The sequence below is a fragment of the Phalaenopsis equestris genome, unplaced genomic scaffold (assembly GCF_001263595.1).
Source record: "Phalaenopsis equestris unplaced genomic scaffold, ASM126359v1 Scaffold000657, whole genome shotgun sequence".
NCBI lineage: Eukaryota > Viridiplantae > Streptophyta > Magnoliopsida > Asparagales > Orchidaceae > Phalaenopsis > Phalaenopsis equestris.
Window position 1 is genome coordinate 182,096 of NW_018165097.1, and position 16,525 is coordinate 198,620.

General features: G+C 33.4%; 1 protein-coding gene across 2 annotated transcripts; it reads left to right on the forward strand.

The window, feature by feature from the left end:
- The first annotated feature begins 9,781 nt into the window (after positions 1-9,781).
- LOC110030112 (magnesium transporter MRS2-4-like) lies at positions 9,782-15,570 on the forward strand. Of its 2 annotated transcripts, none has more exons than XM_020732690.1 (4): positions 9,782-10,179; positions 12,626-13,065; positions 13,797-14,078; positions 15,162-15,570. In XM_020732690.1, the coding sequence occupies exons 1-4, from the start codon at positions 9,867-9,869 to the stop codon at positions 15,438-15,440; spliced, it is 1,314 nt and encodes a 437-aa protein (XP_020588349.1). In that variant the 5' UTR covers positions 9,782-9,866; the 3' UTR covers positions 15,441-15,570. The 2 variants fall into 2 exon arrangements, with proteins under 2 accessions (XP_020588349.1, XP_020588350.1); XM_020732691.1 differs by having other exon boundaries at positions 15,207-15,570.
- Positions 15,571-16,525: the final 955 nt, after the last annotated feature.

Below are 16,525 nucleotides of genomic sequence, written 5' to 3' on the forward strand. Positions count from 1 at the left end.
AAAATTTGTTGGTGATGTATCACTACCAAACACCCCTTTACGCTGACGAAAGGAACATAAATGCGCACGTCGAACGATCTCGCTCCGGGTGCGGTGGTTATTTATTTATATATGTCATAATTGTCTTAATTATATAATTCAAAGTTACCCCATGTATGGTTATGTAAATATGACTTATGAGCGGTGGTTTGCTGCAACTTTAATTAGAAAAAGATGAATATTTAATCCTTTTCCTAATAAGGGCCCGTGTGGGTAGCTTATTTGGTGCGGTGACGTTCTAAAAACGCACCTGACCTGTTTGGATAAGCTGCGTTTCGACAGCTTGTGCGTTTTCAAAATGTTGAAAATAGTACTTTCACACCACACCTATCTAGATGCGGTGACAGCTTTCTCACTGTGGTTTGACTTTTACATAAAAATAAAAATTTGTAATAGCTACCTTACCTAGCTTATCAACAGATTATTTTTAATCAGTTTATCAGCAGATTATTCAATAAGCTACAGCTGCCCCAAACAGACCCTAAATCTTCTTGTCAAAATCTTGTTCAACAATCTTGTTGTCTCCTCTAAGGTATAAAATGTATCCCATTACACCTTTATAAAATGTTATCGTATAATAATTTAATGCTATATTCAACAATCTTGATTTTCTGCATCACGTTCCACCTTCAATATAATTAAATTATTTGATAACATAATTAAGTATAAAATGAAGATATAATTAAACTATTAATCGATACAACTAGATTATTTGACAGCAACAGCAATAATCATGATTAAAAAGTATAAGATGAATTTCTATAAGAATAAGTAATTTAATTAAGGGATTGCATGGGTTCACATACAATTCTTACCTATTTACATCTATCAACTAAAATTTCATGCTTATATATGTACAAGTTTATGGCACCAATAATATTATTAGCCCATCATTGCATTACTCTATCAATCAATAAAGAAATATAATCCTAATTTTGATCACTTCCTTTTATGTTTGAGGTTAAGGCTATTAAAGTATCTAATATGTGCTAAGTTAGTTTGGTGGTTATTTAATTAAGGTCTAATTAATTTTGTCATGTATGAGAAATGAGAGCAATTAAGTATAATAACAAAGGTTTGTTTCAATTTAGGTGTATAATGATTTAAATGATTCTCTAGCATATTATATAACATCTGGGTCTTAGCATTAGGGGTTATAATAATGATCCTAAGAGGGATTAGCATGGCCAGTCCCTAAGATAGAAAATGTCATCTCAAGATATGAACCACCTATTGATGGGAATATGTCTCTCTTACAAAATTGCATATCAGTCCCCTCATCATTATTAGCATTTTTAGTATTTACAAAGATACTTGAATATAATAAGATTGATGAATTGATTCGGTTAGTAAGAACTTCGTCAACCGCTCGTCTCGCTTAGACTCCAATGGTACTTGTCGATCGGTCTAAAAGCCGGCCATCGTCCTATGAGAAGCTCTCTGGCACGGTCTTTCGGTCGTTCAATCTAAATGCCTTATTCACTAGTTTTCAGTCCGTCTGATCAGCAGTGCATTCCTTCTAAATTGTTTGTTTGCTTTATGATTTGTGCTGACATATTTTTTGTATACAGTTTCTATCATATAAAAAATTGTGATATCCGTCCACCAATAAGTTCGCCAGTGTTTTATTTTACACTCTTGCTATCATTAGTTTTCTTTCTATTTCTTCATGGTATTTTGCTTTTAATCATCTTTAGAGTTTCTTTGAGTATCAAGTTCTCCTTTATGTAACTAAGACTTTGGCTCTTTGCATCCTTTTCTTCTTTAATAAAAGACAAATAAATTTGTTCTAAATGTCATGTTTTTCCTATTGTTCACTAGCTTGTAGAGTTTTACAAAATGTTGCAATTTTATTGTTAGTGGTAATCAGTATTTAATTCTTGGAAGATATTCTTGCATACCACTCAATTCCTATGTAATTACATATTTAACCCCCAAGATTCAATTTTTGCATATATACCACCTTATCAATGCATGAAAAGATTTATTACACTATTTTTAAAGGGTTATTTCCCTATTTTTTAAAAAATAAAATAGTAGATTTTTTTTTTTTTTTTTCATTTGATATGAAAAATTTGGTGGTACAGATATAAATGAAGGTTTCCATACATACCACTCAATTTCTATGTATTTACTTGTCTAACACCTATGCTTCAATTTTTACATAAATACCACCTTAACAATGTATGAAAATGTGCATGCCATTTTTTCAAGTTAAAATGGTGACATTTTTGTTGTGATATGAAAGATTTGGTTGTTATAAATGTAAAAAAGTAAAGTTTAGGTATTATTTATGTAAATAAATAGGAAACGGGTGTTATGTATTTATATGACCCAAATATAAAATGTACATAGAAAATATGCAGCATTGAAGTGAATAGTAGAACGAGGTTGGCCCACTGTGAGAAAATCACGAGGTTTGCTATCAGAAGATTGTGAGGCCGACTTGACCGACAAAGCAAAGCTATGCAAGTTAAACTAATAATGCCAAAGCTGATTGGACCATGAGGTGGACAAGAAGATGGTCGGATGATGCAAACATATGTCATTTGACCAAAAATGAAACACAAGAACATTCGAGTTAGCCGTTAAAAGGAAAATGACCCGATACGATAGCCTACACTCCGATAGAACCATGAGGTGGACAAGAAGATGGTCGGATGATGCAAGCAAATGTCCTTTGACCAAAAATGAAACAAAAGAACATTCGAGTTAGCCGTTAAATGGAAAACGACCCGATACAATAGCTTACACTCCGATAGAGACGACCCAAAGGGAAATGTAGCTCCACAACATCTCTAACCATCCCATGGACGCCTTATAGGATGTTCCCCGAGGATTGAGGTTTGACAACCAGGCTTGATTAGTCAATCGGCCAAGGTCAACCAAGCTCGGTAGAGCGAGTTGATCCCAATGACCCAAAATCAACTAAGCTTAGTCAGTCAAGCCAAAAATTCGTCAGACGATAAACTTATATAAGTAAAATACTAGAAATACTCTAGTACAGACACTTTCCAAACAATGGTAAAAATATAATACATCATTGTACCCTCTCCCCTATAACTAGGGAAAGCATTTTATGAAGAAGAACTCTTCTGATATGTGTTGAGCCTATAGTGACCAAAGACACTAGCTTAGATGTTGGAGCTAGTTAACAACCACATATAGGCCAAGGAGTATTACTCTAACTCTGCCTCCTCCAAAGTGGATTCCTCCAATCGTCACCCGTAAAATAGTATTGCCCAAAGCGAAAGGTAGAGACTGAGATGCAGTTCACATCCTTTTGTTTATCCTCATTATGAAGAGGCTCAACTACCCCAAGATTATAGGGCAACCGATAGATTGAACCGCCGAGGGATTCAAGACCGATATCCTAGCCAACGTCTAACTTGGTATGAAAAGTGCTCGCTATCCAACCACAAAATACCTAAATCAACTCTGTTGAGAGTTTCAATGGTCGAGATAGTAGAAGCCATACAAAATAAATATTATTTTAGAAGAGAGCCTTTGATGAGGATCAAAGCTTACCTTTGAGATCCAAACAAACTTTGTGTCAACCACAGGAACCACAATCACAAGAGTGTCGACACCTCTGGGGCATGATCTAAGATATGATCAAAGTTGGGAAATTGAAGGAATTTGTGGAACCAGAAGCAATGGCGTAGTGACAAGGGAAGGCTCCAGTTTACGAAATATCAGACATGCCAATTTGAGTCCACGAAATCCATATCATTGGTGTAGTTCCCACCATCTTTGGAGGAAATGGAGACTCATTCTGCCGAGGTAACTTGAAGAGCCTTCTGTTGGGAGAACTGTGCAACAACTCTCATACCCAAATGAAGCTCACATCCTCAAATAACCTTCAAGAACAAAAACTTGGTAACCTTTATAATGGCACTATCGCCGCAATTGCAATGATTACCAACTACTAGATTGGTAGCATCCTCATCGACACTAGTGGCTCTGCGAACATGCTCTTCAATTTGGTGTTCAAAAAGATGGGTCCTAGGAGAGAAAGGAGGTAGTAGGAACCATCACTTTATTGGTTATTTGGGGAGAAAAGGACAAGCATTTAACCAACATGACGGACTTCATAGTGGTTGACTAACTTCTACCTAAAATGTTATTTTTAGTCATCCCCACTCAATTATTTATATGTCTTCACCTTTATCTACCATGTAGCTATGAAGTTCCCATGCAATAGAGTGGCAATCATTGTTCACAGTGACCTTAAGCAGTCTTGTACATGTTATTTCTAGGTGGTCAAAAGCATCCAACAAGAACCCCTCAATCTGAATAATCTACGAGAATGGGTTACGAGATCAACGAGATTACCCATCAAACTCCTGTGACCAAAGGCGATGTTGATAATTTTTTTCTAGAAAGTGAAGCTTTTAATGTATATCATAAGGATGCATTTATCGAGATCCTTAGGAGACACCGAGTAATTTATTGCTTGATATGCCACCAAGATGTCTGGGATATCAAATCAATGTCACCCACCACACTTTGAATGTGAAACTAGCGCTCGACTGATGAATCATAAGTTAAGAATGTCAAACATCATATTAGTTGAGCCAATTCAAAAAGAGGTTGGCCACATCTAAGCGGTCCAGTATCCGACATGATTGTCAAATGTTATCATGGTGTATAAATCGAATGACAAATGGAGGATCTGCATTAAATCAGCAATTTGAACACCAATTAACTGAATGATAGCACTTTCTGTCACAGAACAAAGCACTCATAGAAGCAGCAGTCGTTCATTCTATTATGAGCATCCACAATGCCTTCTCTGGTTACCATCAGATAAATATACATCCAACCAACCCTAGAAAGACTATTTTCATCACAAGCGAGGGAGTGTATAACTATATTGTAGTGCCCATTGAGCTGAAAAATATATACGTTGTATGATGGATGTAATTTTTGCAAAATAAAAAAAAAAGAAATGTTAAAGTATATGTGGATGATATCTAATTAAAAAGTAAACACCACAAAAGAAAGATTTGAAATAGACCTCAAATAATGTAATCAAATTTAATATGAAGCTTAATCCTCTCAAGTATACATTATAAGCATCCAAGAAAATGCTTAAGCTACCTCTTAACCTCGGAGGGAATAAAGGCTAACCCAAAGCTCAGGCACTGATCAATATGACATCCCTACGGAGCACCTAGAAGGTCCAAAAGTTAACCAACTGAATCACAGACCAAAGTTGGTTCATCTTGAAATTGGGCAGCATGCGCGATATTTTCTTCAAAATATTACGAGGAGTGAAGAATTTCTTATGGTCAGATGAATATGAATAAGCATTCAAAAAATTAAAAAAATCTCTAAAATCACCACCACTCTTCTAAAGCTTAAAGTCAAACAAAGAGCTCTATCTATACTTGGGAGTCAAATCCAAAGCCATCATCTCGATTTTAGTCTGAGAGAAACAATGGAACCAACTTCTAATGTACTATTGGGAAAATATTGGAGAAGTGATAATAAACTGACTGTGATAATGGAAGATTAAAAATTAAGGCTTTGTGATGGAGATCGGGATTTATTAGCAACAATAGGGGTGGTTGCGAGACAACAGTGATCCAACAACATTAATAATGATGGTCATTTGACAGTGAATTGACAATGACAATGTGACAACAAAGGTCCAATGGTGGCATATGAGTCAGTCAGGTGTTGTTGGTTTGACAATAACCGTGATAATAGTCAATCAACAACGTGATAGCAACAACATTATCCTTGTGATCATGTTATGTTGATTGATAGGTGAAGGTGGTACGATGATAGTGGGAGTTAATAGATAGTTATCCGATGATGACAGTAGTGGTCTGACAATGCCAATGGTAGTGGTTCAACAATGCCAACGATAGTGGTTCGACAATGCCAATGGTACATGCGACGTCGGCTGGGAGATAGTGGTCTAGCAGCAACGATCATGGTCTATTGATCAATGCGATGTTAGTGGTTTAGTGGGGATGACAACCTGAAGATGTTGTTCTGACATCGAGATGGTGTTCCAACAATGGAGGCCTAAAGCATCGATGATAGCTCAATGACAGCTGAGGTAACGACGACATCCCGACAACTACAGTTCCGACAAGATTGAGTTGGCTTGACATTAGCAGTCTAGCAGAGTGGCTGTGGTAGCTAGGTAACAACAATCTAATGATGACATTGCTCTGGCGATAATAGCAATCAAGCGGCAGTGGACCGATGACGTTGGTGATGTAATGATAAAGGAGACCGAGCTACAATATTCTGAGGACGATGGTTGGGAATGAACTATCAGGCTGTGGAAACGGTCAGACAACATGGTTCGATGATGACAACAATGGTGGCCGGGCATCAATGGTTAAGTGGTGGTTGTGACCAGGCAACAATGGTCATCTAATGGCGGTGGCCCGACAATGGTGACAATTAAGTGACAATTAAGCTCTAATAAATTAAATAAAATTAATATGAGAGCTCTAGTAAACAATAATGATAGATCATAAATAATAAAGAAAATTATTTGAAAGCTATACATATATATATCTATATATATATATGGTTTATGGTAATGGTGCCAAGAGCAAAAGATCATGGTGGCAAGTGCAAAAGATTGATATAAGAAAATTCAGAATTTTCTTAAAAATTTGGTGATTGCAATGTAGCTCCATACATTCTAATTAATTTGTGAAGTATACAAGAAGAAAGGTAATTTAATAAGACAAGCTTTCGTTGATGAGCTTTATTTATTTCTTTATTATTGATGATGATGTGGATGTGATAAGCAATTAATTAATTAATTACCTTTCCAACCTTAAGAGTTTGGTAATTGTAAGAAATTTCTTGGCGCCAAAGTTTGTAAAGTTAAGATTACATTATGCCACACAAACGCTTCATATCACATAAAAAATACTGTTGTTATAGGTAGAAATTGAAGTTTGGGTTAGATATGTAAATACATAGAAATTAAGTGGCGTGTATGTAAATCTTCCTAAAAAGTATGCACTTTACTTATTAAGCTACATGGAATATTAAAAGAAGTTCATTTCGACTCAATTAAGCCTAAATCATATAGGATTAATCAAATGAAATAGTTTCTAGAGATTGGTTAGGCTTAATTTGTTCAATTATGTCAACCTTGTTCTATAAGCCTTAAGGGGTCAGATGGGTCATTTAAGTCTAGTTGGGTTAACTTGTCTAATCATAATAAAGGTTCATTTAAGTTTATTATACTATTATAACCTATATAACTGATTCAAATGGTTGGCAAAGGGCAATTTTTCGTAATAATAAAGTTTAGCATCATATTGATTTAATTGGATGTCTGATTGAGGAGCATTAGGGTCTAGTTTACTCGAATGATCAATTGAAATAATTTCAACAATGGTTTAGTAGTATAAATCTTATTAAAGGATTATAGCCAAAAGATTAGATAATCTTGTTTAAAATCACGAAATAGATGTTGACCATGGGTTTAACCTAGGTTCATAGGTTAAGCTAAGAGTATCACAAGAATAACAAGTATGTGGCTAATCTTGTGAAATAAAGAGAGATAATTTAAACTAATAGTTTGGCCTATTAGATAATTAGGATCAATATAGGAAGACATTTAACCTATGGTCAACAATGGTCAAACATTTTTAAATAAAAATTGATTGAGTTTGAAGGACTGAATGAGGAAATGTTGTCTCCTATAGTCTTTGCTATGTTAAAAAATAGAGTTATAGTCATGAATAAATTATGTCCCGCTCAACCTAGGCCAATCGTTGAGGTAGGATTTCTAGCTTAGTTAATTAAGCTAAAATTGCCTAAGAGATTGGCATGTGAATTGAATATTGATATAGCGAAATATTTAAACTATCTCTATGAACGGGCTAGAGGCCAAAACATATGGTGGTTCCTAATTCAAACAAATGAGAATGAGAGTGGCAAACTCAAACTCATCTTAAAGATGAACTTAAATTAGAATCAAAGCATTTACTATTTTGGTGCTAACAATTATCTTATAAAAAATGATCCTAATTAGATCGAACCTATATTTTAGCATCATGATATTGCCATAAGGACAACGTTAGGTTAATATTTTAGATGAAGTGAGTAATATATCAAATGATTTCATAGTTTTGATGTTTATATAACCTTTCAAAAAAATTTATAAATTTTTTGTAAAGTCAACAATCTAGTTAAAAACATTGCCTTAAATTTTTAAGAATTCCTTAATTATTTGCTAATACTCTGGATAGGTTATGTGTTTTTGATAAAGTTTAAATTTTTAAAGCATGTTGCTTGTCTTTATTTTACTGATCCACACTTTGTCCCCTTTCCTAAATATTTTCATGGCAATGCCATGACTATACTTGCAAGAATCATAAGGTTTAAATTGAGAAAATAGTAAGAAAAGCATAGTGAAAAAATTATGAGAATGTTATTGTTAATGTAAAATACCCACACATCCAAAAATTAGCCTTTTGAAACAATATTCTATGGGGGTTTTAAGTGCTACAAGAGAAGCAACACCTTAATATCCACATAAAGATAAATAAATAATATATGACAAGATCATTACAAATATGTTGGCATCATTTTTTTAGTCAATATACATATCAAGGGATTGCCTCAATCATCCCCTTAATCAACATCCAAAAATTAGCCTTTTGAAACAATATTCTATTGGGGTTTTAAGTGCTACTAGAGAAGCAACACCTTAATATCCACATCAAAATAAATAAGTAATATATGACAAGATCATTGCAAATATGTTGGCATCATTTTTTTATTCAATATACATATCAAGAGATTGCCTCAATCATCCCCTTAATCTTCTTGAAGATCGTCTCAAAATTAAGCAAGTCACCACCTTAGTGCTGTGTTTTGCAGCACCTTGACGCACTGCAAGATGATAATTAACTCACTTTAAAAAGCAAAGTGCATGGTTGAGATCTATTTAGTGAGGGGTGGAGAGTGAGGGGTGCAGATGTAAATGCTCTTTTTTCAAATATTTATATTGATCATATATATTTTAAATTGAACACTATATATTTGAATCAAATAATAAAATGAGAGGTGTATAATGGGCTAGCTTGGATACTTCTATTTATAAATTAGTCAAATCAAATAAACAGAAATTCGAAATCCTAAAAATCGAATAAACAAAGTCTTCCTAAAACCAATCCAAACTGAATCAAAATATAATTCAATTTAATTTAATTTGTTCAAAGCAAATTGAAATTTAACATCTTGCTTAACATAACTAAAACATAAAGATCTATTTCAAATTTAAAAAAAAAAATAATTTAAAACATAAAGATCTATTTCAAATTTAAAAAAAAATAAATTTTTTTTTCTCTTTCATCTTCCCCCCCATCTTTTTAAAGCTAAAATTTTCAAATTAAATTAAGTTAAATAATATTATATGCTCAGTTTATTTTCTTTTAAAATAATATAATTTCATAATCCTATTTTTTTTTATTTAATGAATATTAAAACTGATTAAATTTTAAAATTAAATATTAATTCTTTTTTATATTTAAAAAAAATGAATCTTTATTTTAAATTCCAACCGATTCAATTTTTGAATTTGATGTTTTCCGACATTTTAGTTATCCCTTTTAATTGTTTTACGCGCGCGCGTAGCCATTGCTGACGTATTCCCCACCGTATACCGAACGCCGAGCGAGCGCCAAAAGAAAGAGGAAGGGAAAGGAGATGGAGAAGAGAGAAGATGGAACTCTTCCTACCTCTTCTCTTGTCTCCTCTCTCTCTCCCAGGGTTTTTCTCTCTCTTTATAACCTCTTTTTGGGATCGCGTTCTCTCCATCGACGAACAAGGATATGGCGAGACGATCCGGGAAGAAGAACGTCGCTTCATTCTTTCGCAGAAAGCTCAAAGCTTCCAGGAGAACAAAGCTTCAGCCGGTAGTAACTCCGTTACCTCTTCTCGTGGTGCCGGAGACGGCGAGCACGTCTGCGGGAGCCAAGGGAGCGAAGAAAAAGGCGGGTTCCCGACTCTGGATGCTGTTCGATCGGTCGGGGAAATCGGAGATCATTGAACTTGATAAAAGCTCGATTATGCGGCGTGCGTCCATCCCTGCTCGTGATCTCAGGATTCTCGGCCCATTATTCGCTCACTCATCTCGTATCATCGGTGAGTGAGATCCCCATTCTCTTTTGATGAAATTGCTAGAAATATCTGTTTCTTTGGATTGTAGGGTTTTTATCATTTATGTAGGAATATCTGTTCTTAGAATGGTTCATTTTAATACATGATTGGCCGGCTTATATTCATGCTGCTGTAAAACCTATTGGTTCTGGTTAAATTTTTGTTAAAGATGAATCTCAAAACTATTGGATTCAATTTGAGATGTTTGTAATACACACTCAAGCAATCAAAATTTATCTTCTCACAATAAAGCCAGCTACTTTGAAATCCGTACTAACAAAAAAATCACTCAGAGTATCTTGAGCCAGCAAACTAGCACAGAGTGTTAGTGTTATTAGCTAGAAAGTATATTAACCATTAAGAGTATGGTGGCTTAAGGATTAAGTTCAAATTCAGGGAAATGCTCAATTTGTTTGAATGTTCATTGTTTTTGGATTATATGCTCTTGCTATGTCTACTCATCATGTTCTTTAACCTTCTCATACAATTCCACTAAACGAATTTTTACAGTTTGTTTAGCAATAATCCCACTTTTACAAATCCTGTTACCAAAACTCCTGACGTTATTTTGTTGGTTTTAAAATTTTGAAAAAAATCTTAGCTCTGGGGGTTCTAAACCTTCATCATATACAATCAGCTTGAATCTTCTTAGTATATGCCTGTATAACAGTTTGCCTGAAGAGCAATTATAGTGTTTGTCTCTCAGATTTTTCTGAGTTTTCATGGCAGTGGGCATTCATTGCCAAATTTTTGGGAAGATAATATTGGTCTGTTTAACAAAACTAGATAATTATTGAAAGTTGGTCTGCAGCAATTTGTGCAGTAATTAGCGCCTGTACTGTAATTCAATTTCCCCCAGTATATATTCAAATTATAATTTTTACAACAAGTAGTTTCAACTTTATAGCCATACTTGGGTGCAATGAGTGAGTATTACTTATAACTATCTATGTACTCTGGCCATCATAGATCAAATCATACATGGCACAACAAAAATAGTAAAAAAACAGCGAAATTTGCATAGGTAGCACACAATTCTTTTGTATTTGCATATCTCATGCCTAAACTTCGATATTTACAATTTTACATGCATAGCAATTTGGTGCTTTAAATTTATTATGCATGAAAAAGGTGTATTTCATTCATAAAAAGTGGTAATAGTGCTATTTTTGATGTGTTAGAAAGATTTTAGTGCTATGTATGTAAATATGAAAGTTTAGGTATTAGATATGTAAATACATAAGAATTCCGTGCTAGCTATGTAAATGACTCTAAAACAACACAGTTATAGATCTCCTACAATGTATGTGGCCAAAAAAGTCAAAAAAATATAAATGCTGACTCAATGACAGAACTTCTTTGTAGTTAAGTTTACGACGCTTCATATCATGACAAATTAGAATGAACGACCAGACGATCATCACTAATTTCGTTCAGATTCAATGATCAAAAAGAATATGATTATCAGTAAGTGAAAGTAAGGGAAGTGAAAATTTTAAAAAAATAGAAACAGAGGGTACATGGTATATCGATCAGCAACAGGCACATACATATTTCAAAAATATAAGATCAAGTCCGCTTTTCCATTGTAAGAACTACCACCATACACATGCTTTTTATAGATTATTTTCACTTTACTCGAGAATAAAAATGTGATTTTCATGAATTAAAATCCTCCTAATTACCTAAATTTTACAAATTTGTTCTTTTTTGCTTAAGTTTTATACTGTGCAATGTAAAAGAACTTTTATGTGGGTTTGTCATCATTAATGCAAGATTGGTGAACAGTTTAAACGCTGCCAAAAATATATGAAAATTGATCAAGAACAATTTTCAAATCCTCTGTTTGATCAGTAGCACCTCTGTTTGTTTAGAGGAAAACTTGATCACATAAGCTTGTATGTGCATTCTACTTATATTTCTTTGGGGCATTTGTATACGTACTACCCTATTCCTATGTATTTACATATATATGACACGAAACTTTGTTTTTTACATTTAAAACACCCAAGCCTTTCATATCACATAAAAAATACCACTATATTAACTTTTGAAAAAGTTGAAATACACCTTTTCATGCATGGGGAAGGTGGTATGTATGTAAAAATTGAATTTTAGGCGTTAGATATGTAAATACATAGGAAATGAGTGGAATGTATGTAAATCTTCTTATTTGTTGTCACAGTTGGTTTCTTATTTTGGGCATCATGATTCAATCTCATAATGTTTTCCTCTTCTGTTATACGGTTAGCTCAATGAATGGCGCTCATTGAAGTGATTATTAACACAATAGTAAAAACTTGTAAGCCCGTTGTGACATTATTATACTTGATGTAAAATTCATCTAATCTATAGTTTTATTCCAATTCCATTATTCTTATTTGAATTTCTGTTGGCTGAATGTTTTTTGGTTTTTTTTATCATATTTCAGTCAGGGAGAAGGCTATGGTTGTTAATTTAGAGTTTATAAAGGTTATAATTACTGCTGATGAAGTGCTGCTGTTGAATCCCTTGTGTAATGAAGTTCTCCCTTTTGTGGATCAACTTAGACGACAAATTTTTCTTAACCCTCCATCAAAGTTACATGAGATTCGCAACGCAGATGAATCCGGCAAAAACTTGTCCTCAACCGCAGGACAACGGTTGCACAATGAGAATGATGAAGATGAACTTGTGCTCCCATTTGAGTTGCAGGTGCTGGATGTTGCACTGGGAATTGTGTGCACCTCTTTAGAATCTAGTGTTACTGATCTGGTAAGAAATTTATATCTTGCATTGGATGAGCTGACCAAGCATGTAAGCAACAAGAATCTTGAACGTGTTCGAAGCTTAAAAAGTAACCTTACTCGTCTGCTTTCTCGTGTTCAAAAGGTATGTTAATAAGGGCTTGTTTAGGATCACTTTTGTTTTTTCATTTTGGTGTCCGTGTTTCTGCTTTTTCAAAAGGTGATGTTATTAAGGGCTTGTTTGATCACTTTTGTTATTTGTTTTTTTTTTATTGTTTTTTTTAAGCTTATAAATATTTTTATTTAGAGACCACCGGAAACTTGTTATTTACAAATCAACCACCCTCTTCATCGATTTTTCAAATTCTTACTCAAATATCGAAATTCATAGTAAAACCCCAACTCATATTTTTCATTATTATCAAATTATCAACAGTTTGATTGTGGCACACGTAAACACATCGGTTCGATAGTTCAAAAAAATCACCTAGGTGTTTAATTTGTAAATGTGAATGTTTCGGATGGTCTATATGTAATTATGCCTTTTTGATTTCAAATACAAATTCACTTTTTTTAAAAAACACACAAAACATATAAAAATTGTTTCGAGTGTTTTTAAAAACAAATAAAGATATTATAATTTATAATGTACTAAACATGATTTATTTAAAGTACTGATAAAAATAAAACAAAACAAAAATAAAAAATAGAAAACTAAAAATCAATAGTGATCCCCATCAGCTCATAAGTCCACATGCTATTTCACTGCAAATTTATATGTTTTTTTGAATGCCATAACATGCTCTTGAAATGTTTTCAGTGCATCAAATTTTTATAATTGAAGTAGTGTTTATGGAATAATTTCAATATTACCAGGTTAGAGATGAAATTGAGCATCTATTGGATAATAACGAAGATATGCCCCAGTTTTATCTGACAAGAAAGCAAATGCAGAGTCATCAACTTGAAGCAGCATTGGCCGCTGCAACTTCAATCAGCACAGTTCCTGCTCCACAATATGTAAGGTTAAACTCTCAAGCTGGAGGCAGCTCAAGCTCTGTTAGTTTTCCTTTAGATGAGAACAATGTGGAGGATTTAGAAATGATGTTTGAGGCTTCCTTCATGCAATTGGAGGGGACCCGTAATAAAATCTTGGCGGTATGTCTTCCTCCTCCCCATAGATGTAATGTCTAATAGTCTTAAAGTTTTATGTGGTTTTTAGTTTTTTCAAGATAAATGTCTTGTATAGGGTCCTTTTATTCTCAGAGTTTATAAAAATCTTAATTTAGTCTCTTAACTCATTTAATATGTCAACCAAATTTCAGGGTGAATTTATTAGCAACATTCATTCGTTTTTCATCTTAATATTTTGTTTATTTTATATTTTATTATGCTTGCTTTTTGCTGAGTTTTCTTTTAGAGCTTATCATAGCATTTTCGTGTGATTGCATATTTCTGAAGGATAGAAAATGCTAGAGAGTAAATTAGTGGAAACATGCATGTGATAGAAGAAAATCTTGCTTTTGTTTTTGGTTTTTAGCATAAGAATATTTTTTTACTTTATATTTTATTCTATCTGTCTTTTTCTGAGTTAGCTTTTAGAGCCTATCATAGCACCTTCATGTGATGAAAAATTTATAAGGGGCTTTTACGTACATGTCACCCAATTCGTATGTATTTACCTATCTATCACCTCAGGGGCTTTTAAAAATTGAAGTGTTATATATATAAATACATAACCTGCAAATCAAATTTATCCCTATCAATTGCATCAAAAAAAAAATTTCTAGCCATAATTTTGGTCACTTGGGAATAGATTTAGTGTAACATAGTTGAAGCATCAAATCATAGATTTGTGATTTCTAGGGTATATTTGATGATGTTCTTTGATATTTGCTGATATAGCATGCATCATAATCTATGCTTTAGATATGCCATGAGATTATTAACTTTATTTAAGATATCGCTATCAATCTTTCGGCCTAAAAATTGGAGTCTTTACATTTATAGAGCCTTGGTGTCATGAATCTATGTATGAAAGGTATATTTTTTCACATTTAAAAATATAATAATTGTGATATTTTTGACATGATGTTAAAGATATGAGTCATATGCATGTAAATATGAATATACATATGAATTATGTGCTATGGTATGTATGTAAATGCCACTATTCTCTTTTATATTATTACGAGTAAAATCGCTTGTCATTCATTCATATGCCATCTTTTTGATCCACAGATGAGGGAATACATTGATGACACAGAACATTATGTGAATTTTCAGCTGGATAATCAAAGAAATGAACTGATTAAACTTCAGCTGTTTTTGGGCATCTTCTCATTCGCAATGGGAGTCGACTCGATGATAGCCGGACTATTTGGTATGAACATTCCGTGCTCATTGTACAACATCGACAACCTGTTCACCTCATTCGTCATCGGATCAACAGCAGTTTCTTTCCTCATCTTCTTGCTCCTGCTGCTATATGCTAGATGGAAGAAGCTGCTTGGTTCCTAAAGGAACTTGCTTCTTGCTTTTGTTTGTTCATTGCAAAATCCTTGACCAAGATTCATTATTTTTGGGGAGTGTTTACATACATATCACACAAGTATTATGTATTTACATATATAACATCTAAACATTGATATTTGCATGCATACCACTCAAATATTTAACATCACAGCAAAGCACCACAATCACTATTTTAAAAAGTGAGATACACCTTTCTTGTACTAAGATGTTAAAAGGATAAATACCAAACCTTAGGTGTTAGATATGCAAATATATAAGAATTGCGTAGTATGTATGTAAATTGGCCATTTTAAAAACAAAATATAACTTCCATTACATTAAATGGAAATTACAAACTGGTTGAACAATTGATAATCTAAAGAGTAATATTTCTAGTTTTCTAAGATCCCCTTAAAAAGAGATAGTAAAAAAACAGGGTTGCAAAGAAAACCAGACATTTGGAAGAGAATAAAGATATTTGGCTGTTATACAACTTGAAACAATGGAGTGAATCATGAATGATGGCTCCTTGAGATACAGTCGTTGAATGAGAATCACCACCTGTTTCTGAACAAGCTGCAAACATGCTACTTGTTCTTAAGGTAGAAATTGGATAATGCAATATCCAAATACACAAAAAGGGCCAAAATCCAAAAAATTTAAAAATAATAACCTATAAATAGTTCTCAAACAAAAATAACCCTAATTCTAATTGAAATAATATTAAATAGAGGTCTGCGACCCCACAATAGCTTGATAAGTGGGAAAGTTTCTGCTATGCAAGAAAATCATGAGACGGTGCTTATTGTGCTCTGAACTTGTGATTGCAGGGTTTCCCATATCACTCTCCTAAGTAGGAGAGGCTGTCTTCTTTTCTGGAAGCATATGAATCCTCATAGTATGACAACAAATTTATAATATTAAATGTAACATAAATTTTAGTCTCTCAATAGGTTAATCTTATATGCATTCCCATTAATTCTCTTGAAAATCCCGAAATGGTCATCAACTCCGGGCTTAATTTTTCTAAATAAAACTATAGAAATTTATTTTTTTAGTCTAATCCATAACATATATTAGCTTGTGTTTGT